The sequence below is a fragment of the Lithobates pipiens genome, unplaced genomic scaffold (genome assembly GCF_037356315.1).
Source record: "Lithobates pipiens isolate NorthernLeopardFrog02 unplaced genomic scaffold, aLitPip1_a1.2 Scaffold_27, whole genome shotgun sequence".
Classification (NCBI taxonomy): domain Eukaryota; kingdom Metazoa; phylum Chordata; class Amphibia; order Anura; family Ranidae; genus Lithobates; species Lithobates pipiens.
This window is the reverse complement of record NW_027507788.1, coordinates 11978210-12005238: the sequence shown is the minus strand read 5'-3', so window position 1 is coordinate 12005238 and position 27029 is coordinate 11978210. Positions and strand designations below refer to the sequence as shown.

General features: G+C 46.8%; 1 protein-coding gene across 1 annotated transcript in view; it reads right to left on the bottom strand.

The window, feature by feature from the left end:
• The window catches only part of GRAMD1A (GRAM domain containing 1A), a 182007-nt gene that overhangs the window by 46275 nt on the left and 108703 nt on the right, over positions 1 to 27029 (bottom strand). Inside the window, exons 7-10 of the mRNA XM_077456438.1 lie at positions 22765 to 22845; positions 4199 to 4314; positions 3204 to 3339; positions 360 to 561 (exon numbers count right to left, since the gene is read on the bottom strand). Of these exons, the coding sequence (XP_077312564.1) occupies positions 360 to 561; positions 3204 to 3339; positions 4199 to 4314; positions 22765 to 22845 (535 nt within the window). The remainder of the gene's footprint in view (positions 1 to 359; positions 562 to 3203; positions 3340 to 4198; positions 4315 to 22764; positions 22846 to 27029) is intronic.

Sequence of the window (27029 nt, the reverse complement as noted above, 5' to 3'; positions counted from 1 at the left end):
AGAGGGGTTGGTATGGATTCTGGGGGTACTCACAATATTTTTGTAGGAGGGGTCTGGTATACATTTTCAGGGGGAACCTTATGCCTTTTTTTTTGTTTGTTTTTTGTAGTTTTTGCTGTAGAATGTACTGCAGCAAATGTGACTGTTTTACTCACGTTCTTTACAGTATATTTCTGTCACGAGGAATAGCATACATTTTAAAGGTTGCAGAGATTCATCTTATAATAATAATAGACAATGTGGGCCGGTGATGAGGACATTATATTGCATGATCTGTACGCTTTTTTTAGGCAACGCAACTGCTCATGGTACAATATAAACCAGTAAATTAATAATATAAAACAGATTGCAGCACTGACCCTCATCCTGGGTGGAGCTTGGGCTGGAGTTGTTGCTCAGGTCGGTGGGCAGATCCTCACTGGGCATGCGGTCCAAGGTGGGCATGGAGTCCAGCAATCCCGTCCCGGCCATCTCTGAGAGCGGGGTCACCGTCTGGCTTGAGGAACCGTCCAGCTGAGAATCCGACAAGGCGTCCGACTGTCCGGTCAAATCCTCTGCTGGCTGAAAGTAAGCACCGTCACTGGGTGGAATAACTGCCCCCGACCACATATCGTCACTAATGATTAGAGGCAATGTGTAGCAGTTTTGTGTATATTTCCTTTATTTAAATACAGTCAAAAATAAAAAAAGAATATACATTTCTTAAAAAATATGTTTGGTTTGTTTTTGCCTGAATATTATGCGTTATCCTTTTTAGCCAGCAGGTGGAGCTTTCACCTACTTTCACATGGTTTCCAGGCTTCCCTTTGCCTGTTGTAAAATACCACTTGCGGGATCTGGGGCCCCACTTTGTTAAAGGGGGCTTCCAGATTCTGGTAAGCCCGTAGACCCCCCACAACCACAAGCCAGGGTTGTGGGGATGAGGCCCTCCACATGGGTGCTTCGGGGTGAGGGGGCCCCAAAAGCACCCACCCCACCATGTTGAGGGCATGAAGCCTGGTATGGTTCAGAAGGGGGGGGCGCGCGCTCGTCCCCCTTCTTTCCTGACCTGCCAGGCTGCATGTTGGGATAAAGGTCTGGTATGGATTTTCGAGGGGGGTTAATTTGGCGTGGGGTTCCCCTCCTTAGAATCTGGACGGGGGGGACCCCACATCGTTTCCTTTGGGAATTTTCTATTGCCGGCATTGTTTTGTTTACATTTTAGCTGTCGTCGTTAAGGATGCGGCGACCGGCTTCCCGGCCGCTGGTTAACAGCCAGCTATTCTTCACATATAATTTGAATCAGTCGGTCATTTTTCTACCGAGCTGAATTCTAATCGTTCTTAAAATTTGGAATTAGTTCGAAAATTAATAAACAAAACAAATTTTAACGAATTTCAATGAAATTCGTTACTATTGCATTCGGAGATCCAGATTCATACGAATCTCCGAATATGCAAAAATTTGTCCGAAATTAAATTTGGACCACAATTAAAATTGCACATGTCTACTTTTACCCAGCAGATGGAGTTCTGGGCTTCTTTCACGTAGTTTCCCAGCTTTTCTTTGCTCCTTTGTTGTAAAGAGCCAGTTGTTGGTAGAATCCAATAGTTCAAGAAAAAAGTGACACACACACAGGATAGAGTTAGAGAAGAGACTCCTCCCTTATTGGACAGCTCTATCCAAGGGATTCAGAGAAAGCCTGCCTGAAAGGGGATATCATCAGTCTTCTACTGGTCCTTTTGTCCAATCACAGGTGAGCTTGGCTGTTCAAATGGACTATACTGCTCAATACTGGACTATACTGCTTAATAGAAGGCTATATATATATATATATATATATATATATATATATATATATATATATATATATATAGATACCTCATCCGAACAAAGATTTTATTTAAAAAAAAAGGAGCAAATTGATGGACTTTAACGGTATCAGAAAGAGACGGAGCAACCAAAATATAAAAAAATTTTTATTGCAATTTTTATTTTAAATAACATAGATAAAACCGTTAAAAACAAAAGCTCATGTATAAATATAAGCCGTTGGCCAAGCTATGATGGCTTGCACTGCTCTGTCAAGAGGTTGACACGTTTCGCAAGTTGCTTCCTCAGGACCATTATATCTTAACAGACAACAGTGTCAAAAACCATGAGATCAGACCGAGACAGAAGTCCAGTTAAATCACACTTGTTTAATAATAAAAGTAAATAGAAAAAACGTAGTCAAAACATAGCCAACATTTGGTAACCAGAACTGATAGTGATAGTCAGCCAAGCCAGAGAGTCAGGTTTCAGCGTAGTGGAACAGCAAGCAGGATCTGGAGACAGAAGGGATGTCAGCCAAGCAAGTCTTTAAACAGGAACACAGGAGATAGTCTCTGTGATGTTGACCAGGGAAAAGGCAGAGATCCTCTAAGCTAGGCGGCTTAAGTAGGCAGGACTGACGAGCAGGATATCAACAACAGGTGAGTAGCTGTGGAGAGAGAGGAGCTGGCACTTAGCCGACAGCTGAACGGCCAGCTCAGAGAAGGAAGGGCTGAGCCCAGCCCTGACAAACAGTAGGCCTATCCAAAAGAAACACAACAAAATTAATTAAATCCAAACATACACGTGAACAGCATTGCATGTATAACATAATCTCAAGGGTTGAGAGGCTTGAGATTGTTATACATGCAAAGCTGTTCACCTTGTATGTTTGGATTTAATACATTTTGTTGTGCTTCTTTTGGATAGGCCTACTGTTGCTTGTTAAGATATAACAGTCCTGAGGAAGCAGATTGTGAAACGCGTCAACTTCTTGACAGAACAGTACGAGCTAACATAGCTTGGCCAACAGCTTATATTTATATATGAGCTTTTGCACATAATGGTTTTATCTGTTATTTTAACAAATTTTGTAATAAACAATTTTTGATATCATTTTGGTTGCTGTGTCTCTTTCTGATACCATTAAAGTCCAAAAAATAGCTCCTTTTTTATATGGCTCTGCTAGTAGTCTGCATACAGGTCACAGGAAGTGTGGACCTGGCTGTACAGACTGGCAGAAGTACCTGGATCTTAAGATTGGCTGTAAAAATGAAAATCCCAGGAGTTTGGCTTTACAGCCGGTCACAAGGTAACCTGCTGCTCAGTTACTTCGGTCCAGCTTAAAAAATGGTGAGGCAACAGAATTCCTTCACAGTCATTGTATCTACTAGCACAGGAAAGGGACTTACCGTTAGCATACTATCACTGCTGGCAAGAGAGGTGAAGGAGCCAGTGGCCAGCAAGGAAGGGCTGGTGCCAAGTTTGATGTCGCCCCTGGAGGAGGTGTCACTCAGATCAGGGCCTTCAGGAAAATCCTCGCTTCCCCTACAAATGAAAAAAATCTATTTAGTTGGAAGTCATCCTAAAACTATGGGGGGGAAAAAAAAAACAGGTCACAGGGCATGCAAAACCTGGCTGCAGTGCCTGGATCACAAGACAGAAACAGCTATGTGTGGTCCAAACGGCTTGTGCCTATGGAGAGGGGATTGCATCCCAATGCAGCCCCCCCATGGCCAGTTGACCAACTATCCTCCCAAGAAAGCCCAGATAGATAATGCTTGTCAAGTTTGTTTAGGGCCTACAGACACTCAAATCGAAGGGCCAGGGGAAGGTGAAGCCACAGCCAGGCGCCCACAGGCGCCGCCGAAAGGAGGGGGAGAGGAGCGGGGCTTTGTGCGCTCGCATTGCTGGATCATGAGACAGGTGAGTGTCTGATTATTAAAAGTCAGCAGCTACTCTTTTTGTAGCTGTTGACTTTTAAACGGGTGGAACTCCGCTTTAAGCATTCACACAGTCCTTGATCGTCAGCTCCATCTAGTGGCCCATTTCTGAAATACACCAATCAAGAAAACACCATATTATGGACACTAGATGGAGCTGACATTCAAAGGGAATAAGCACGTTAGACATATTACAGCAATTCTTTGTACAATTCAAGTTTTTTTTTTTGTAAATAGCTCTATAATTATTTGCTTTTTTTTTTTAATTAAAAAAATAAAATAAAAAATAAAATGGTCAGAATTGGCCTTTATGGCTGAAAGCTGAGGTCTTATATGTTGATCTGGTTTATGCTCTTTGCCCTCTGTTTTTCGGAAAGCTTGCTCACGCACTGACGACAAGCAAGGGTGACGCCGTCAGACAGATGGAGAGATGAAGTGACAGATGTTGAGTCGGTGGCACTCACCCAAGGCCGTTTAGCAGCTCCCGTTGAGATACGTAGTCCTCATCTTCGCTGGTCAGACCCAGCTCCGTACCATAACATTGGTGAACGATGTTCCACAGCTCTCGGGGGGACAGTGTCTGATGGCAAAAAAAAAACAGAGACCGGTTGACATTAAAAAAACAGAGACCGGTTGACATTAACAATAACCGACGGCCATCACGCAGTTCCTGGATGCTACCCATTCTGAAACCAAGGAAGTACAAGCAAAGGATTCATTCTAAAGCCCCATACACACTATCAGATTTTCTGCTCATTTTTATCCTTCGGATTTAACAAAAACCATATAATATGAGGTCAAACCTCAAGAGTTTCAATGTGTATGCAACCAGGCCAGGCCTCGCACTGCATGGTTTTGGTAAATCCGAAATCAAAAATCAGCAGGAAATCTGATAGTGTGTATGGGGGGCTTAAGGAGCAAATTTATAAAGCAGTGAATGTGACATTCACCAGACATTCACAGCTGGTGACCTGAGCATAGAAGAAAAGGCCAATCAACTGTGCTGCCTTTATTATTTTAACCGCTTGACCCCCAGGACTTTTTCTGAATTTTTTTGTTTATGTAATAAAAAAAGTATTTTTTTTTACAAGAAAATTACTTAGAACCCCCAAACATTATATATATATATTTTTTTAAAGCAAAGACCCAAGAGAATAAAATTGCTTGGTGTTGTCTTTTTTTTTTATATGTCAAATGGCATTTGTGCAGTGGTTTTTCAAATGCAATTTTTTTGGGGGGAAAAAAATACACTTTAAATGTTTGGTAAAATATAAAAGATGATATACCGGCAGGTAAATAGATAACAAACATGCTTTAAAATTGCGCACACCCCTGGAACAGTGACAAACTACCTACTATTATATTATCCATAGGTGATGCTCTAAAACAGGCATCTCAAACTTGCGGCCCTCCAGCTGTTGCAAAACTGCAAAGCCCATCATGCCTTTGCCTGTGGGAGTCATGCTTGTAACGATCAGCCTTGCAATGCCTCATGGGACTTGTAGTTTCGCAACAGCTGGAGGGTTGCAAGTTTGAGATCCCTGCTCTAAAAGCTTTTACAGGTTACCACTGTAGATTTACACAGGAGGTCTGATAATAGAATTATTGCTCTTGCTTCATAGTTTCTAAGGTTGAATAAAGACACCAGTACATCCTGAGTGAGCGTCTACAATTGTCCCTATCCCTGTACATTGCACACTCACATAGGGCCCTACCCTCAATGAGCCCACAATCCAAGGTCCCTATTCATATACTAGGGACAATTTGGGACAGAAGCCAATTAACCTACCTGCATGTCTTTGGAGTATGGGAGGAAACCAGAGCACCCGGAGGAAACCCACGCAGGCACAGGGAGAACATGCAAACTCCAGGCAGGTAGTGTCCTGGTTGGGATTTGAACCAGCGACCCTTCTTACTGCTAGGTGAGAGTGCTAACCACTACACCACTGTGCCCACCAAATATTGCTCTGACGTTCATGGTGATACCTCACGTTTGGTGAGATTACCGTTTACAGCCCAACGCCTTTGCGCAAGAGCATGGGGGGACAGGGGGAAGCTTTCATTTTTATATTTTTTTCCACGTTTTTAATCAACTTTATTGCTTTGAGAAACATCCCGTGTGATAGCATGGACAGTGACCGGTAATCTTTACTGAGACATCTGGGGTCTATTAGCCCCAATTCTCTCTACTGCCCTTAAAAGCATCAGATCAAACCAAGATCGCTATAACTTTTTTCAAACAATGGTTTGTTTCCAACCGGTAGAAACACTTTTGTACTGTCCATGATACTTTTTTTATTTGCACCAACATAAGACCCCTTTCACACCACACCGCCCATAGCGTGGGCGGTAAAATGCCGCTATTTTTAGCGGTGTTTTACCGCCGGATTTGCGGCGCATTTCGGCCGCTAGCGGGGCGAAATGGAAAGGTTAAAACCGCCGGCAATACGCCGCAATAGCAGCGTTTTGCCGGTGGTATTACAGCACTGCCCCATTGATTTCAATGGGGAGCAGCGGTGGAGGAGCGGTAAACACACCGCTCCTTCACCGCTCCAAAGAAGCTGCTGGCAGGACTTTTCCCTGACGTCCTGCCAGCGCACCGCTGTAGTGTGAAAGCCCTCGGGCTTTCACACTACAAACAATGGTGCAGCTTTTTTAGGGTGGATTGCAGGCGCTATTTCTAACGCTATAACGCCTGCAAAACACCCTGGTGTGAAAGGGGTCTAAGTATCACGGAGTGTACTCAATTGTTTCTGTCACAAGCAATGGCAGCTGGTGCTCAATATTTTGGGGGGTGAAACAACGCCAGGCCCGAACGCATACCTCCCAACTTTTTGAGATGAGAATGAGGGACACCTATGAGCAAATGTATGCAGGGATAGGACACACCCCCCTGCCACGCCCCCCTTAAAAGCGAATTGTACAAAAAAAAAAAAACAAGATTGGTTAAACCCACAAGTGATTTTTTTACTACTACTATTCCTTTATATTGGCTTTTGGAATTTACAAATGCAGCAATTTAGAAATCAGATGAAAGGTTTAGCGCTGGAAAACACTTTTTGATAGATAAAAAGTGCATTTATATACAACTATATAGACCAAAATGAGGGACAAATGAGGAGGAATGAGGGACATTGCTCCAAATCGGGGACAGTCCCTCGAAATCAGGGACAGTTGGGAGCTATGCCCGTATGTCTCCCACGCACGGGAAACATACAGGAAAGTGGAGATCCCTTCTGCCCCCGTGGGAGAGGGTTGGACAGAGGCCTCCTTACCTTAGGAGGCAGATGACAAGGATTCGGGGTAGGGCTGCCGGGCCATTGCTTCTCCTTCCAGCCGAACAGGAAATGGGTCCTGAGAAGACTCCCTGGCCAATTGGGTCTCAGGATCAGCTTCCTGATTGGCCAATCACAGACAATAGCTAATTATTACATAACTGGGTGGGCTCAGGGCGTAGTGCTCTGCGCCCCAAGCCCACCCTTTTTTAAGACAATTAGAGCCTCAGGCTCTAATCCCATGCTTAAAAAAAAAGCCCCCGTTGAAATTCATGCGTCCGGTGCCCTGAATGTAGATTAGAGGCCAGGCGCATTGGATTGGGGGCGACGCCCCTAACCCCCTCTCCCCCTTATGGACGGGCCACCACTGGTAACAAGTCCACTAATACAATCACCTCAATCATAATGGAAGTTTCAAAACCAGTGAAAATGGAAGTGGTGAAATACTCATCGCTTCTGGTTTCTTAGACCATAGAGGATCAGGGCCGTTCCAGTCCCCAATCAGCTCTGAGATCAGCCAGTGGGACAAGAGAGCCCAGTAAGGTGGTGGAGGATCCTCTCCTGCTGCTTGTAAAAGCAATCTAGCAGCTATTTAGCCACTAGGGTTGCTTTTACAAAACAGAGTATTGACGGCTGAAAAACGACCAATACTGGTATAACCACTGAAAGTCCCACAATAAGTACGTCAAGTGGTTAACACATATATAGAAAATGTTGCCATTGAAAACCCCTCCCGAAGGATAACTTCAACAATGTTGTCAAAAAACACACAAGATAAAAGACATGGCCACAGATATCAGCCCCTGCATAAGCACCTAAAATCCTCTATCCAGAAAAGGTGTACGTAGGCAGGTGCAGTCTACTTTCTCCACTGCAGGTGGTGCTCATCCCCAGGTGGTTGAGAGAAGCCTAGTTCCTCTATGGTTTCCTAGGTCACAGGGAGGATTGGATGTCAGCACCCCGTGTGACTTCAGTGGCCATCTTGGGTCAAGCAAAGTCTATGGTAGACCTTGGCTTCCCGATTTAGTGCATATTTTTGCGAGTGGCTAGAGTAGGGACCTACCCGTCTGTCAGGGAGGAGTTGGCAAACTGCAGGGACATGCCTGGAATCTTTCCCATTTAGGTGAAGACCAACCGGGCCACATTTCACTCCTTGAGGCAGGCGCTCTCGGCACCCCTGGTCCACTGCCGCTTTGCTGTTACAACTTGTGAGTGCTCCTGGTTGGGTTGCTTTCCCGCCGGGGCCCATTTGGTTATATTGGACTTTAGTATAATATATTCTTGAAAGTGCGCTGGGACTCTGTGTGGTTTCTGCCCACTGCACCTAACCACATGTACATTATATCAATGTTAAAGAGACAGGCCTGTGAAGCAATAGGGTTGATTTACTAAAACTGGAGAGGGCAAAATATGGTTCAGCTGTGCATGGAAACCAATCGGCTTCTTACTTCAGCTTGTCCAATTAAGCTTTGGCGATAAAACCTAGAAGCTGATTGGTTTCTATGCCCAGCTGCACCAGATTTTGCACGCTCCAGTTTTAGTAAATCAACACCAATGAGTGCCTAAGAACTTTCAATATGCAAGTTCATGGCGGCCATTATTCTTGAGAACATTGCTTGTTATCCGACGCCAATAGACCCGATAATGGATACATCCAGGTAAATGCTTAGATATGCTCTGTACGTCATAAGGCTCTGTTCAAACCAATCTATAGCATCTAGATGTCTCTCTATTAGGCCTTGACGTAGCCAGGTGCATATGCTGGAGGCAGGGGCGGACTGACAACTCATGAGGCCCCCGGGCAATAGGAGATTATGGGGCCCCCAGGCAATCAAACATTATGGGGCCACACAGTATACACAAACACACACACACAGTATACAATCAATCACTCAGTATACACAGACATGTTTCTATTGGCTGAGAAGGTAATGGAGAGGTGGGGCAGCTATAATCTCAGGGATGTTTAGACCAAAAGAATGTTGGTAAGGGACATTTCAGAGACAGATTTTTACATATTTTCCCTGGTTTTACTGAGGTTGGCAACACCGGTGGGGTCCCCTAGTGGCACGGGGCCCTCGGGCAGTGCCCAAGTTGCCCAATGGTCAGTCCGCCCCTGGCTGGAGGCCCAAGGACTATATCTACTCAGTTTGAGGGTATTTACCCAGAGGAAGCTGTGCAAGGAGATGGCTGCCTGGAGGAAGCATCTGTGAGGAACCCTTTGGTTGAAGAGTGTTACAGAGGAGCTTAGTTGAAGCTACAGATAGACCTTGCAATAGGGATTTATTGCCCTTAAAGCGGAGGTCCACCCTAAAGTGGACCTTCCGCTCATTGGAATCCTCCCCCCCTCCGGCGCCACAATTGGCACCTTTCAGGGGGGAGGGGGGTGCAGGTACCTGTACAGTACAGGTATCTGCACCCACTTCCGGCGTAGATTCTGCAGAAGGTACGCCCCTTTCCGCAGAATCTACGCCCCTTTCCGAAAGTCCCCCGCTGCCTGCTGGGAAACACACGGATCCCAGAGACAGCGGGGACCATCCTTATTGCGCAGCGCGACTCGCGCATGCGCAGTAGGGAACCGGGAAATGAAGCCGAAAGGCTCCACTTCCTGATTCCCATACCCAAGATGGCGGCGGCAGCACCCGAGAGACGATCGAGAGATCGGCTTCGGGTGCCGACATCGCGGGCGCGCTGGGCAGGTAAGTGTCATTATTTTAAAAGTCAGCAGCTGCAGTATTTGTAGCTGCTGGTTTTAAAAAAAAAAAAAAAAACGGCGGAACTCCCGGCGGACTCCCGCTTTAAATCAAGGTTGTGTATCCTCGACTGCTATCAAGGGTTAAGGGTCAAGTTGATTAGAGAGAGATTTACAATAATTGAGAGAAGGCGGTGACTGTTCCTACAGGGCCAAAGATCTGTCTGGCTGCTGTCAGGGTGCCAGCAATTACCTAGGGCGGGGATATGCAATTAGCGGACCTCCAGCTGTTGCTAAACTACCAGTCCCATCATGCCTCTGCCTCTGGCTGTCATGCTTGTGGCTCTAAGAGTCTTGCTATGTCTCATGGGAATTGCTTTTAAAAAAAATACTTTTAATTGAGTTTTTTTGTGAAAAAAAAGGTTACATAATAAAGCCTCTGGGCATACCCCGGCTTAAACAACATACATTGTAACATTGTAACAGTCCTGTAAGTTCTAATATATTCTATTGAAACAACTACAACCTTAAAGAGGAAGTAAACCCTGATGAGTTTACTTCCTCTTTCATTCCCTGCAAAGGCAAAGCATAATGGACTACTGTGCATCGCATAGTAGCCCATTATATGTCACTTACCTGACACAGGAGCCAGCGAAGTCGCCGCTGTCCCCTGTAGTCCGGCGCATCCATCTTCTTGGTGGGGTCTCACAGCTCCGCCGCTGTCATTCGGCAAAGCCGCGATGACGTCACTCCCGCGCATGCGCATGGGAGCCGACATGCGCGGCAGCTCCGTCGTTGAGAATGCCGCGCTCAGTGCGCTTGCGCGCCGCTGTCTACGGCGCATGCGCCGTAGACAGCGGTGCCTGTTTTCGGGCAAATATCTCCTAAACCATATAGGTTTAGGAGATATTTCTTGGACCTACAGGTAAGCCTTAATCTAGGCTTACCTGTAGGTCAAAGTAGTTTGTAAGGGTTTACAACCACTTTAAACTACTCGTCTCATCAAATTAGAGAGATACGGGGAAGGATAATGGATCTTATACTTCAGGTGACCAATTCAGGGAGAGATGCTGAGGTTGAGGATAGCGTATCTAGGTGTACAGTCAGATAATAGCAAAATTAGGTCTTCACTGCTACAAGACATTTGGTTAAACAAAGGGATCCAGATCCTATTGTGTTGCGATCGTGATGTCTGATTCTAACCACAAGTGCCAAATTTTGTCAAACCTAGCTGCTGGGCCGCATCTGGCGAGATAAGCTGCTTTGTATAATGGCACCGCTGAGTTGATCAACGATTTCCATGAATTCAAAGTGGGCACCTCTGGTGGTTTCCATTTTATGAGTAAAGCCTTCCTAGCATAAAATAGTAGAGACCTCTTAGCCCTTGTACACACGGTCGGACATTCCGATGGACAATGTCCGATAGGACCGTGTTGTCGGATAATCCGACAGTGTGTGGGCTCCATCGGACTGTTTCCGTCGGCGTATCCGACAGAAACTACCAACCAGTAGTGTCCAGGTGGGGGGCCCCTGTAGCTGACAGGCAGTGTCCACTTGGAGAGCCCTTGCAAATGACCAGCAGAGTTCGGATGAGGATCTCTTGTAGATGACCGTCAGTGTCCAGGTGAAAAGCCTTTTACAGCTCATTAACATGTCCCATACAGAAGGCCTTGCAGATGACCAGTAGTGTCCAGGTGAGGGGCCTTTGCAACTGACAGGCAGTGTCCAGGTGAGGAGCCCTTGCAGCTTTTGAGCAGTGTCTGCCTGAGGAGCCCTTGCAACTGAAAGCCAGTGTCTGGTTGAGGAGCCCTAGCAGATGACTGGTAGTGTCCAGGTGAGGCCCCTTTATAGCTGACCTACAGCGTCCAGTCGGGGAGCTGACCTATAGCATCCAGGTGGGGAGCTCTTACTGCAGACTGAAAGTGTCGAGCTGAGGAGCCCCTGCAGCTGACTGTGAATGTCTGGGTGAGAAGCCCTTGCAGATGACTGGTGGTTTCCAGGTGATGGGCCTTTGTAGCTACCAGGCAGTGATCAGTTGGAGAGCCCTTGCAGATAATCTGCACAGTCTGGGTGAGGAACCCTTGCAGATGACTGGCATTGTCTAGGTGAGGAGCTCTAATAGGTGACCAGCAGAATCCAGGTGAGGAACCCAGGGGCGGACTGACCATTGGGCCACTCGGGCACTGCCCGAGGGCCCCGTGCCACTAGGGGGCCCCATCAGGTTTGCCAGCCTCAGTAAAACCAGGGACAGTATGTAAAAATCTGTGTTTTTTTTACATCTGTCTCTGAAATATCCCTTACCGACATCCTTTTGGTCTAAAAATCCTTAGATTATAGCTACCCCACCTCTCCAGTACCTACCTGTCTGATTGCCTGGGGGCCCCATAATCTCCTATTGCCCGGGGGCCCCATGAGTTGTCAGTCCGCCCCTGGAGGAACCCTTGCAGAAGACCAGAAGTGTCTGGCTGAACAGTCCTTTCAGCGGAATACCAGTGTCTGGTAGAGGAGCTCTTGCAGCTGATTGCCAGTGTCCACGTGAAGAGCCCTTGCAGATGATGGTTGTGTGCAGTTGAGGGGCTTTTGTAGCCGACAGGTAGTCTCCAGTTGGGGAGCCCTTTCAGCTGATGTCCAGGTAAGGAGCCCTTGCAGATGGCAGGCTGTGACGCATTGAGGATCTCTTTTCGATGACCAACAGTGACCAGATGAGGAGCCCTTGCAGATGACCAACAGTGACCAGATGAGGAGCCCTTGCAGATGACCAACAGTGACCAGATGAGGAGCCCTTGCAGATGACCTGCAGTAACCAGGCGAGGAGGCCTTGGTGCCTTACATTGAAACAAGGGTCCACATTCCTCGAGTGTCGAGGACATAGACATATAGTACATCTAACTCGTGATATTAACTGGAAATATCTGTGGTCATGGCCATGTCTTGTGTATTTTCTGACAACACTGTAAATTTTTAACTTTTACAGACTCTTGTCCTTTTACATTAGGGGATGTTTTTGACAGCAATATTTACTGTATATGTACTGAAACAATAAAGAGGAATACAGTTGGATTGGCATAGCTTGCATTCACATCTTTTCTTCTCCATTGATCTCCAGGCTGTGTATCGGTTAGTACAGCGACGCCAAATTTCCGATTAATTTCTGCCCCAGTAACAAAATAATTTAAAGAAAGGAAATCTAAAGAAAATCCTGGTAAGGGATCTAACCTTTTCACGCCCCCCCTCCCTCCCTCCCGGAGTCTCGATTGATTAGCCAGCGCCTATTGCCAACTTATCATAGAGCCCAACAAAGACCGGATGGGCTTTGTACAGCTCTATGATATAGTAACCCGGAAGCGATAGCATCACATCTCTTCTGGGTTACCCAGATGTAAACGGCGCCATTCTTAAAAATCAAAAGCATTTGATCACACGGATCTTGGTGTGATTGAATGCTTTTAAGGGCAGAGGAGGGATATGGGGTCCTATAGATTCCAGATCTCACCATAAAGAGTACCTGACACCAGGGGCGTTGCTAGGTCTACAAAAGATCTGGCTCTAGAGCCCATAGCAGCGTAGTAAAGAAAGTCATACGCTTGGACGGGTATACACATGTATATACAGTAACATAAGTGTGTATATATCCCCAGAGAGCCCCCCACTTAAATCAAGGTCCCCAGAGAGCCCCCCTTACATCAGGGTCCCCAGAGAGCCCCCCTTACATCAGGGTCCCCAGAGAGTCCCTTCTTACATCAGGGTCCCCAGAGAGCCCCCCCTTACATCAGGGTCCCCAGAGAGCCCCTTCTTACATCAGGGTCCCCAGAGAGCCCCCCCTTACATCAGGGTCCCCAGAGAGCCCCCCCTTACATCAGGGTCCCCAGAGAGCCCCCCTTACATCAGGATCCCCAGAGAGCCCCTTCTTACATCAGGGTCCCCAGAGAGCCCCCTCTTACATCAGGGTCCCCAGAGAGCCCCCCTTAAATCAGGGTCCCCAGAGAGCCCCCCACTTAAATCAGGGTCCCCAGAGAGCCCCTTCTTACATCAGGGTCCCCAGAGAACCTCCCCTTCATCAGGGTCCTGAGAGCCCCCCTTAAATCAGGGCCCCCAGGGAGCCCCTTCTTACATCAGGGTCCCCAGAGAGCCCCCCTTGCATCAGGGTCCCCAGAGAGCCTCCTCCTTACATCAGGGTCCCCAGAAAGCCCCCCTTACATCAGAGTCCCCAGAGAGCCTCTTCCTTACATCAGGGTCACCAGAGTGCATCCTCCTTACATCAGAGTCCCCACAGAGCCCCCCCTTATATCAGGGTCCCCAGAGATCCCCTTCTTACATCAGGGTCCCCAGAGAGCCCCCCACTTACATCAGGGTCTCCAGAGAGCTTCCTCTACCCTTGGGGACCCCTGCAGAGATTTGGGGCTATAGCCCCAAAAGCCACCCCCTAGCGACACCACTGCCTGACACATGCCTATTGCTGTCACAAGGTTTGCATTCCCTGTGACAGCAATAAAAGTAATAAAAAATAAATAAAATATTGAAAGCGACAGTGTAAAAAAAAACAAAAAAAACAAAAATGTAAAGTGGCCAGTCCCCTGTGCTTGCATATCAAGGCATCCTGTACGCACGCAAATAGCGATTGTCCCACACATGTGAGGTATCACCGTGAACTTCAGATCATGGACAGGAATTATAGCACTGGACCTCCTCTAACTCTAAAGTGGTAACCTGTACGGGCTTTTAAAATATCACCTATAGGTAGTAAAACTTACGTTGCTTGTCGCAGTTGCACTGGTGTGCGCAATTTCAAAAGGTGAAATGTTTGGTATCTATTTACTCGGTGTAACATCATCTTTTATATTTAATGAAATTATTTGGATTAGGTATTGTGTTCTTTTGCATTGAAATTCAAATAAACGGCATTGTTTGAAAAAAACGTGTTTGAAAAACTGCTGCTCAAATACCATTCGGCATTAAAAAATGGCAAAACCCACCAATGTATTCTCTAGGGCAGTGATGGCGGAGACCGTGGCACCCCAGATGTTTTGGAACTACATTTCCCATGATGTTCCACTACTTTGCAGAGTGCATGAGAATTATGGGAAATGCACTTCCAAAACATCTGGGGTGCCAAGGTCCGCCATCTATGGCCTCTACTTTAAAAAAAAAATTAAAATAAATAAATAAATAAATATTTAACCACTTGCCGCCCGCCCTATAGACAATTGACGGTGGCAAAGTGGTTTCATAATCCTGACCGGACGTCATATGACGTGATGAGGATTATGAGCCGCTGCGCGCCCCCGGGGGCGCGCATCGCGGCGATCGTTGTTGCGGGGTGTCAGTCTGACACCCGGCAACTACGATCTCGGTAAAGAGTCTCCGACGGAGACTCTTTACCACGTGATCAGCCGTGTCCAATCATGGCTGATCACAGTGTAAATAGGAAGAGCCGGTGATCGCCTTTTCCTCACTCGCGTCTGTCAGACGCGAGTAGAGGAGAGCCGATCGGCTGCTCCTCTGACAGGGGGGTCTGTGCTGATCGATTATCAGCACAGCCCCCCCAAGGATGCCCACACTGGACCACCAGGGATGCCACCAGACCACCAGGGATGCCCAGAAAAAGGTAATCCTCCCTAGACCACCAGGATGCCAGTCAGTGCCACAATGGATGCCAATCAGTGCCCATAATGGATGCCAATCAGTGCCCACAATGGGCATCACTGATTGGCATGCATTATTGTTTGGCACTGAATGGCATCCATTAGTACAGTATTACACCAATGCTGCCTATGAGTGCCCACCTGTGCCGCCTATGAGTGCCCACCTGTGCCGCCTATCAGGGCCCACCTGTGCCGCCTATCAGTGCCCACCTGTGCCGCCTATCAGTGCCCACCTGTGCCACCTATCAGTGCCCACCCATGCCCATCTGTGCCGCTATCCATGCCCATCTGTCCCCACCTATCCATGCCCATCTGTCCCGCCTATCCATGCCCATCTGTGCCGCCTATCCATGCCCATCTGTGCCGTCCATCCATGCCAATCCGTGCAGCTATCAGTGCCAATTTGTGCCACCTATCAGTGTCCATCCGTGTCGCCCATCCTTGTCGCCCATCCGTGCCACCTATCAATGCCACATATTAGTGTCCATCAATGCCACCTCATCAGTGCCCACTTCATTGGTGCCACATCATTGGTGCCCATCAGTGCCGCCTTATCAGTGCCCATCAGTGTAGCCCCATCAGTGCCCATCAGTGAAGGAGAAAACTTACTTATTTACAAAATTTTGAAACTGAACAAAAAAAACATTTTTTTTTCAAAATTTTCGGTATTTTTTTATTTGTAGCGCAAAAAATAAAAACCGTAGAGGTGATCAAATACCACCAAAAGAAAGCTCTATTTGTGGGAAAAAATGATAAAAATTTCATTTGGGTACAGTGTAGCATGACCGCGCAATTGTCATTCAAAGTGCGACAGCGCTGAAAGCTCAAAAATTGGTCTGGGCAGGAAGGTGTTTAAGTGCCCGGTATTGAAGTGGATATATATATATATATTATTATTATTTTTTTAATTATTATTATTTTTATTTTTTTTAAAGCCCAGTGTGCACAAGTCTAACGTGCATTCTCAAGACAAACTGCCAGCCCCACTGAGCACACCTAAATACCTCATCAAATGACTGGCTCTGGTGTGCTCAATCAGCCAGGGCCAGCCACTTCCTCCACACATTGCAAAAAAGATATAATGTAGAAGCGTATGCAAACAAAAATGTAACATTAATTCAAAAATTACCAGACAAAAACATACGATTCAACAAAATACTGGGGGGGGGGGGGGGGGGGTAAATGTCTTGATGGTGCTAGAAAGAGGTCCCTGTAAACACAACTTTACCATATATCAAAATACAAAAACAAAACGAAAAATACACATAACAAAATAAAAATACCTTTACTGTATATCACAACAAAATAATAAAAATATAAACAAAATAAATAAAATTATCAAATAATAATAAATAAATAATAATAATATAATAAATAATAAGTACGTAATACTAAATAGTAATAATAAAAATAATAATAAATTAAAAAAAATGAAAAAATATCATAACAAAATAAACACACTTTTACCATATATCCAAATACAAAAACAAAACAAAACAAAAATTGCATAACAAAATAATCACTTGACCCCAGGCCTTTCAGGCATTTTGTTTAGATGTAACATATTTTTTGCTAGATTTTTTTTTTTTTTGAACTCCCAGACAATATATATATATATATATATATAGTATATATATCTATCTATATATATATATATATATATACACACACACACAATCAGAGGAGAATAAAAACTCCTCCTACAAGCTTTAACCAGACACTGATAGAAGTCACAATATATACTGCTGATGAGGAAAAGGTATTTAGTAGTTTACATTTACTAAAATAATTGCATTTCCATGTTCTGTGTACTGTGGGAGACCAGATATAGTGGATGCAGGGTCCTGGGGGAACCAGATATAGTGAATGCAGGCTCCTGGGAACCAGATATAGTAAATGCAGGCTCCTGGGGAACCAGATATAGTGAATGCAGGCTCCTGGGGAGACCAGATATAGTAAATGCAGGCTCCTGGGGAACCAGATATAGTGAATGCAGGCTCCTGGGGAACCAGACATAGTGAATGCAGAGTCCTGTGGAGACCAGATATAGTGAATGCAGGGTCCTGAAGAGACCAGCTATAGTGAATGCAGGGTCCTGGGGGAACCAGATATAGTGAATGCAGGCTCCTGGGGAACCAGATATAGTGAATGCAGGGTCCTGTGGAGACCAGATATAGTGAATGCAGGGTCCTGAAGAGACCAGATATAGTGACTGCAGGGTCCTGGGGAGACCAGATATAGTGACTGCAGGGTCCTGGGGAGACCAGATATAGTGACTGCAGGGTCCTGGGGAGACCAGATATAGTGAATGTAGGGTCCTGGGGAGACCAGATATAATGAATGCAGGCTCCTGGGGAGACCAGATATAATGAATGCAGGGTCCTGGGGAGACCAGATATAGTGAATGCAGGCTCCTGGGGAGACCAGCTATAGTGAATGCAGGCTCCTGGGTTTAGTAACACTTTAACTAAAAATGATCACTGATAAAACACTCTATCATCGCCTGCCGATCACAGGATCAGGGTCCTCGTCATCCAAGGGTGACCGTGAATGTCCTTGGGCATCTGTATTGAGAATTATCTTATCACATGAGGTCAAAGTTTCCCTATAATGCACACTCAGTGCTCCCGGAATATGGAAATGGCCTGGAAAAGGTTGCAATTAAAGCTGAAGTTTAATCCTGTTATATTTAACCTTCCCAGTTCCTCCCTTCCCCCCTCATCAATATACTAATAATTTGAAATAAAACCTTTCCATTGGCAATAAATATCTTATTTTTAGAGCCAGTGATGTCATCACGGGAGGCTCTGTGCTTCTCTACGCAATGCCGGCAGATCATGGCTGGTGGGAGGGGCTGTACATGGCAAACATCACAGCGCCCTGGCTCAGTACTCCTCTCAAGGGTTCTCCCCCCCAGTGTAAAAATCAAAATGCCACAGCGGGTGGGTGTCAGTCTGGAGGATTGGGGTGGGCCAGGGACAGTCAGGCAAGGAAGGAAAGGGCTGGACCGCCTGGTATGGGTGCTCAACCTGTGGCCCTCCAGCTGCTGCAGAACTACAAGTTCCATCACGCCTCTGCCTTTGGGAGTCATGCTTTTAACCAGCTGGGGGACAAGGCCATCTAGCACCCAGGACGAAGATGCCAAACTGCGCCCGCACCCCCTCATCCCTTAGGGTTAGCGTCAGGGTGCCCCCATCCCTGCAATCAAACATTGTGCCCAAGTCACATTCCTGCCCACCCCTTGTCCCAGCCTGCTTGCAACTCTCTGCCTTGCAATGGCTCATGGGACCTGGAATTCTGCAACAGCTGGAGGGCCCCAGGTTGAGCGCCCATGCCCCGGAGGATGCTGGAGGTCCTCCAGCCAGGAAATGAGATGGGGCTCTATCTGACTTGCTGCAGCTCCTAATGCACGTTATTTTATGGGGCACAGTAGAGGCAATCGATGGGGCACAGTAGCAGCAATTGATGGGTACACTGGCAACAATTGATGGGCACACTGGAAGCAATCGATGGGGTACACTGGCAACAATTAATGGGCACACTGGAAGCAATTAAAGGGGCACACTGGCAGCAATTGATGGGCACAGTGGCTGCGTTTGATGGCACAGTGGCAGCAATTTATGGGTACAGTGGCTGCGCTTGATTGACACAGTGGCTGCGTTTGATGGCCCAGTGGCTGCGCTTGATGGGCACAGTGGCTGCGCTTGATGGGCACAGCAGCTGCGCTTGATGGGCACAGCGGCTGCGCTTGATGGGCATATCGGCTGCGCTTAATGGGCACAGTAGCTGTGTTTTATGGGCACAGTAGCTGCGTTTGATGGGCACAGTGGCTGCGTTTGATGGGCACAGTGGCTGCGTTTGATGGGCACAGTGGCTACGTTTGATGGGCACAGTGGCTACGTTTGATGGGCACAGTGGCTGCGCTTGATGGGCACAGTGGCTGCGCTTGATGGCCCAGTGGCTGCGCTTAATGGGCACAGCGGCTGCGCTTAATGGGCACAGCGGCTGCGCTTAATGGGCACAGCGGCTGCATTTGGCACAGCGGCTGCGCTTGATGGGCACAGTGGCTGCGTTTGATGGGCACAGTGGCTGCAATTGATGTTTTTTTTTTCAGTTTGTTTGCGCCCCCCAAAAAAAATTTTGAGCACCAGCCGCCACTGAAGGGAAGGTCGAAAGCCCATTTTTTAAACAGCAGGACCATATATGGTCATTTGGGAATCACAATCTCAGCAACAGTTCATAAGGAAACAGCTAAAGCCAGGAAATGAGGCGGGGCACTATCTGACTTGCTGCAGCTTCTAATGCACACGGTGAGACGCTCACAGCGTGCGGTGAAATCAGAGTAAGCCCTTTTTAGTCCATGAGAGGGGGGCTGAAGTTGTAAGTCGCAGTATTGGTCCGGTATAACTGGCAGGTTCTGTAGCGTCGATCGCGCCGACCTCATCTAACCCGCCCTCCTGCTCCGTCTGCTTTGTCTCACCTTCATCCTGCGTTGACATCGCTGATGAAGATCAGAGCCGCTTCCAGCGGCGTTCCGATGTTATCTTCACATAAACAGAATCTGCTTGTCTTAGTGGCGGGATAATGTTATTAGCGGTATTCTGTTTGTAATTATATACCATGCCCCTCCCCCCCCCCGGTCTGATTGTTGCCAAGTTGAGTAAACAGCGCTTTAATCCCCCCCCCCCCCCCCCCGCTCCATTTACAGCCAGCATGCTGCAAGCGTGCGTTTTCTGCACATTTTGTATGCATAGGGAAGCCTAGTGGTTTCAATGGCTTGCCCCATAGGTGTCAAACTTTGGTAATTGTACGTACATCTGCTCGGCGTGTTTCGGGTGCCATTAGCAATGAATCGACGCAGGGTTTTTTTGCGCGTTAAGAGAACGGATGTGTTCCCGGAACGCACCGATGTGAATGGAGCCTTACAGGCTGATGCTGGATAAAAAAATAGAAAATGCTCTGAGAAGCCTCTATGACAGTGGCGGCCGCTCATTAAGGGGTGCCGCCCCCTTAAGTAATGCGCTGGCCCCTAATCTACATGCAGGGCGCCGGACGCATTCATTTCAATGGGGTTTTTTTTTTTTTTTTGAAGCACACGATTAAAGCCCGAGGCTCTAATTGGCTTCAAAAAGGGGTGGGCTCGGGGCACAGAGCAATGCGCCCTGAGCCCACCCACTTGTGTGACATTAGAGAATTAACCACTTCCCATCCAGGCCAATTCTGATATTTCTCTCCTACGTGTAAAATTCATTCTTTTTTTTTGCTAGAAAATTACATAGAACCCCCAAACATTATATATGTTTTTTTTTAGTAAAGACCCTAGAGAATACAATGGCGGTTGTTGCAACTTTTTATCTCGCACGGTATTTGCGCAGCAATTTTTCAAACACTTTTTTTTGTACAAAAAAAAAAAAAAAAAAAAATAAAAACAGTAAAGTTAGCCCAATTTTTTTGCATAATGTGAAAGACGAAGTTACACCGAGTAAGCATGTCACGCTTCAAAATTGCACACGCTCGTGGAATGGCGCCAAACTTCGGTACGTAAAAATCCCCATAGGTGGCGCTTTAAATTTTTTTACTGGTTACATGTTTTGAGTTACAGAGGAGGTCTGGGGCTGGAATTATTGCTCTCGCTCTAACGTTCGCGGCGACTCCTCGCATGTGTGGTTTCAACACCGTTTTCATATGTGGGCGGGACTTACATATGCGTTCGTGAGCACACGGGGACAGGGGCGCTTTACATTTTTTTTTTTTATTGCTAATTTTATTTAATTTTTTTAGTTTAACACTTTAAAAAAAAAAAAAAAAAATTGATCGCTTTTCTTCCTATTACAAGGAATGTAAACATCCCTTGTAATAGGAATATGGCATGACAGGTCCTCTTTACAGTGGGATATGGGGGTCAAAGGCCCCACATCTCACCTCTAGGCTGGGAAGCCTGAAATAAAAAAATTAACGATCTCGGCTTCCCAGCCGAGGCGCCGCCATTCGTTTGAATGCATAGGCCCGGCATGACGTCATAACATCGCACCCAGCCTCCGAAATGATCATAGAGACTCCGGCGGACCAGATGGTCACCGGAGTCTCTATGATCGTTCGGAGGCCGGGCGCGATCTTATGACGTCACGCCGGGCCTAAGTATTCAAACGAACGGCGGCGCCTCGGCTGGGAAGCCGAGATCGTTATTTTTTTTTTCATTTCTCTATGATCACCATCCGGGGGCCGGCGGATCCGTTCTCCGACTCACCGATGGAGGCGGTGAGTCGGTAGAAGCCTCGGAGGGTGGCACCGGAGGGCAGCAAGAGGGGATGACCCCGTAAGAACGATGAAGCGGCGGAACAGCCGAGCTGTCCCCAAATATTTCCAAGGCTCTCCAGCACCCCCCCCCACCTCTGGCCACATGCGGTATTGCATGCAATAGAAGTCAACGCTGAAGAAATTATCTTCGTTTCCATTGACTTCTATGGGGAAACTTGCTTTTATATGTGAGTGCTTTGGATTAAAAGCATTCTCCTGGAACCGATTATGCTCGTAATCCAATGCTCCACTGTAAATATAAACTGCAAAATGCCTTTTCTCATCAGCAGTATATAGCAGTTTTTGACTTCTATCAGTGTCTGGTTAAAACTTGTAGGAGGAGCTTTCATTCTCCCCTGATCCTCGGTCTGGACAGTGCTGATTGGCCCTGTGCTGGTCACATGCATTCTTCCAAGAAAAAAATAAATAAAAATCTAGCAATACACACCAAACTGAGCATGTGCAGCCTGACTCCTAAAGCCCTGTTCTATCAGGAGATGGGGTAAAGAAGGGGAGGATCAGAGAAGGCCGGATCACGCAGCCTTTATACACAATCCACAATGCCACAAAGTCCATCATTTCACAATCATACCATGAGTAGATTAAAGTGTTGCTAAACCCAGGACCCGGCTTTCCCTGTATCTGGTCTCCCACAGCACACAGCACATGGAAATGCAATTATTTTAGTAAATATAAACTGCTAAAATACCTTTTCTCATCAGCAGTCTATAGCAGTCTTGTGACTTCTATCAGTGTCTGGTTAAAGCTTGTAGGAGGAGTTTTCATTCTCCTCTGACTGTCCTATGAGGCTGCAGGACCCCCGACCCTCTGTCTGGACAGTGCTGATTGGCCCTGTGCTAATTGCATGCCCTTTCCCAAGAAAAAAAATAAATAAACCCTCTAGCAATACACACCAAACTGAGCATGTGCAGAGTGCCCCCAGGGCTCTGTCCTAGCCGGAGATGGATTGGGGACAGTGGTTAACCCCTTAGGTCCCACAGTGAGTATAACAAGCATACTCTACTGCATATACAGACTGATTTTACTGTTGTGAGTTTAGTAACACTTTAATTTGTTTTCTGCTTTAATATTTGAAAAGTAGAAGGTCCGGGGTACTTTCTTACCTTATCTAGAAGTGCGTTCTGCCACAGGCGGAATATCAGCAGGAAGGAGCGATCCCGGGCCCCGAACGACGTGAAGAAATGCTGCAACACAAATAGGTGGAAGCGTGAGTTCTGAGAGACCCGATGATGAGCACCATACAAAAAAATAAGGACATTGAGGGTTAATATTCTTGCCCTCCGAGCACCCACCACAAAGTCTACCCCCCCCAACCCACCCCACAATCCATGGGAGATACCTGGACAGGTGAGGTGTCCGCAGCGCCGGGGATGGGGTACGCAGCTCCGCACTGCAACCAGGAGAGCTGAAAAGTGAACCTGGCATTGTGCTGATAACAATGTGCTGATAGTCACACCGAGAGTAAAGTTCACCGGAGCCGGCGATAAGGACTATCAATCCCAGAGAGGGACTGATAACCGGAGAGGATGCCCCGCCGATCCCTGTGATCCTACCCAACCACAGGGTGCAGCTATCGTACCATGACATGGGGGAGAGAACTAATACCCGGCAGGAGTATAATCCACCATTGTCACAGGTCAGGAGTGTGTCAAAGGGACAAAGATACTCCGTACTCACTGTCTGAATGATACAAAGATACAGCGCCTTGAAAAAAAGTATTCATACCCCACATTTTGTCATGTTATAACCAAAAACGTAAATGTATTTTATCGGGATTTTATGTAATAGACCAACACAAAGTGGCACATAATTGTGAAGTGGAAGGAAAATTATAAATGATACTAATAAATAATATGTAAAAAGTGTGGGGGGCATTTGTATGGCGCCCCCCTGAGTCAATACTTTGTAGAACCGCCTTTCTCTACAATTACAGCTGCAAGTCTTTTTGGGGATGTCTCTACCAGCTTTGCACATCTAGAGAGGGACATTTCTGCCCATTCTTCTTCTTTGCAAAATATCTCAAGCTCTGTCAGATTGGATGGAGAGCGTCTGTGAACAGCAATTTTCAAGTCTTGCCACAGATTCTCAATGTGATTTAGGTCTGGGCTGTGACTGGGCCATTCTAAGTAGTGATGGCCGAACGGTTCGCCCGGCGGTCGTTTCGCGGCGAATTTCCGACTTTCGCCGTCCGCGGGTTCGAACGCCTTTTTCCGTCGTTCGCCCCGGCGGACTTACGTGTTTAATGTATACAAGAACTTTAACCTTTCGTGACACGTTTATCATGTGTTACAGGACAACCAATTGAGACATGACAGCTCATGGACACTTGGACATTCCCCCTAACCTATAAATACACCCGATCCGGTGGCCATTTTACATTCTTTCTTCTGTCACTGTAGGGAAAGGATCCTGTGTGGAGTAGGGACAGAGAAAACGCTAGCTATTTGGTACACAAAAGTTCTTTTCAGGACTGGTATAGGTGTTAGGTCAGCAGCCTGAGTTTCTTTTGTCAGTTTAGATAAAGGGACAGAGCGCTGTATGCTGCTATTTTAGGGACAGCTCAGCCAGATTAGTCTTTCTTCATCATCATCATCATCATCATCATTAGCTGTTACTATCAGGTCCACAAAAGAGCTGTTCCAGCTAATCGTTCCAGCCTACTCTTTTTTGCCAATTTGTATAGGGACAGGCAGGAAGCAGTGTGTCAGGCAGTGAGGATAATTTTAAAGACTTGCTGTTACTATTAGTTCCACAAAGGTTCTTTTCAGGACTGGTATCAGTGGTACGGTAATAGGCTTGTACACGTATAATATTCTTTCTTCCAAATATAGAAAGAATATTATACTTGACTGCTGCCCTTCTGCTGCAGTCTGCTAATCATTCACAACTCACTTGTTCCACAAAGCTCTTTATCAGGACTGGTAACTTGGTCTGTCTAGGGTGCTACGGTACATAGGCTTGGGTGCGGTACAGTCTGCTGTTCTGTAAGGACCGCTATCGGTCCACAATACATAGGGTTGCCGTGCACTACTGCTGACCGCTGCCCTATACTGCAGCAGTCCTTCAGCGGTATAGGGACTGACGCACAGTCTGCTAAACACTAATACACAACCTGCTTGGTCCACAAAAGTTCTTATAAGGACTGGTAACTTGGTATAGGGTGCTACGGTACATAGGCCTGAGTGCAGTACAGTCTGCTGTTCTGTAAGGACCGCTATCGGTCCACAATACATAGGGTTGCCGTGCACTACTGCTGACCGCTGCCCTATACTGCAGCAGTCCTTCATTGGTATAGGGACTGACGTACAGTCTGCTAATCACTAACACACAACCTGCTTGGTCCACAAAAGTTCTTATAAGGACTGGTAACTTGGTATAGGGTGCTACGGTACATAGGCCTGAGTGCAGTACAGTCTGCTGTTCTGTAAGGACCGCTATCGGTCCACAATACATAGGGTTGCCGTGCACTACTGCTGACCGCTGCCCTATACTGCAGCAGTCCTTCATTGGTATAGGGACTGACGTACAGTCTGCTAATCACTAACACACAACCTGCTTGGTCCACAAAAGTTCTTATAAGGACTGGTAACTTGGTATAGGGTGCTACGGTACATAGGCCTGAGTGCGTTACAGTCTGCTGTTCTGTAAGGACCGCTATCGGTCCACAATACATAGGGTTGCCGTGCACTACTGCTGACCGCTGCCCTATACTGCAGCAGTCCTTCAGCGGTATAGGGACTGACGCACAGTCTGCTAAACACTAACACACAACCTGCTTGGTCCACAAAAGTTTTTATAAGGACTGGTAACTTGGTATAGGGTGCTACGGTACATAGGCCTGAGTGCAGTACAGTCTGCTGTTCTGTAAGGACCGCTATCGGTCCACAATACATAGGGTTGCCGTGCACTACTGCTGACCGCTGCCCTATACTGCAGCAGTCCTTCATTGGTATAGGGACTGACGTACAGTCTGCTAATCACTAACACACAACCTGCTTGGTCCACAAAAGTTCTTATAAGGACTGGTAACTTGGTATAGGGTGCTACGGTACATAGGCCTGAGTGCGTTACAGTCTGCTGTTCTGTAAGGACCGCTATCGGTCCACAATACATAGGGTTGCCGTGCACTACTGCTGACCGCTGCCCTATACTGCAGCAGTCCTTCATTGGTATAGGGACTGACGTACAGTCTGCTAATCACTAACACACAACCTGCTTGTTCCACAAAAGTTCTTATAAGGACTGGTAACTTGGTATAGGGTGCTACGGTACATAGGCTTGAGTGCGGTACAGTCTGCTGTTCTGTAAGGACCGCTATCGGTCCACAATAGATAGGGTTGACGTGCACCACTGCTGACCGCTGCCCTATACTGCAGCAGTCCTTCAGCGGTATAGGGACTGACGTACAGTCTGCTAAACACTAATACACAACCTGCTTGGTCCACAAAAGTTCTTATAAGGACTGGTAACTTGGTATAGGGTGCTACGGTACATAGGCTTGAGTGCGGTACAGTCTGCTGTTCTGTAAGGACCGCTATCGGTCCACAATAGATAGGGTTGACGTGCACCACTGCTGACCGCTGCCCTATACTGCAGCAGTCCTTCAGCGGTATAGGGACTGACGTACAGTCTGCTAAACACTAATACACAACCTGCTTGGTCCACAAAAGTTCTTATAAGGACTGGTAACTTGGTATAGGGTGCTACGGTACATAGGCTTGAGTGCGGTACAGTCTGCTGTTCTGTAAGGACCGCTATCGGTCCACAATAGATAGGGTTGACGTGCACCACTGCTGACCGCTGCCCTATACTGCAGCAGTCCTTCAGCGGTATAGGGACTGACGTACAGTCTGCTAAACACTAATACACAACCTGCTTGGTCCACAAAAGTTCTTATAAGGACTGGTAACTTGGTATAGGGTGCTACGGTACATAGGCTTGAGTGCGGTACAGTCTGCTGTTCTGTAAGGACCGCTATCGGTCCACAATAGATAGGGTTGACGTGCACCACTGCTGACCGCTCACCTATACTGCAGCAGTCCTTCAGCGGTATAGGGACTGACGTACAGTCTGCTAATCACTAACACACAACCTGCTTGTTCCACAAAAGTTCTTATAAGGACTGGTAACTTGGTATAGGGTGCTACGGTACATAGGCTTGAGTGCGGTACAGTCTGCTGTTCTGTAAGGACCGCTATCGGTCCACAATAGATAGGGTTGACGTGCACCACTGCTGACCGCTGCCCTATACTGCAGCAGTCCTTCAGCGGTATAGGGACTGACGTACAGTCTGCTAAACACTAATACACAACCTGCTTGGTCCACAAAAGTTCTTATAAGGACTGGTAACTTGGTATAGGGTGCTACG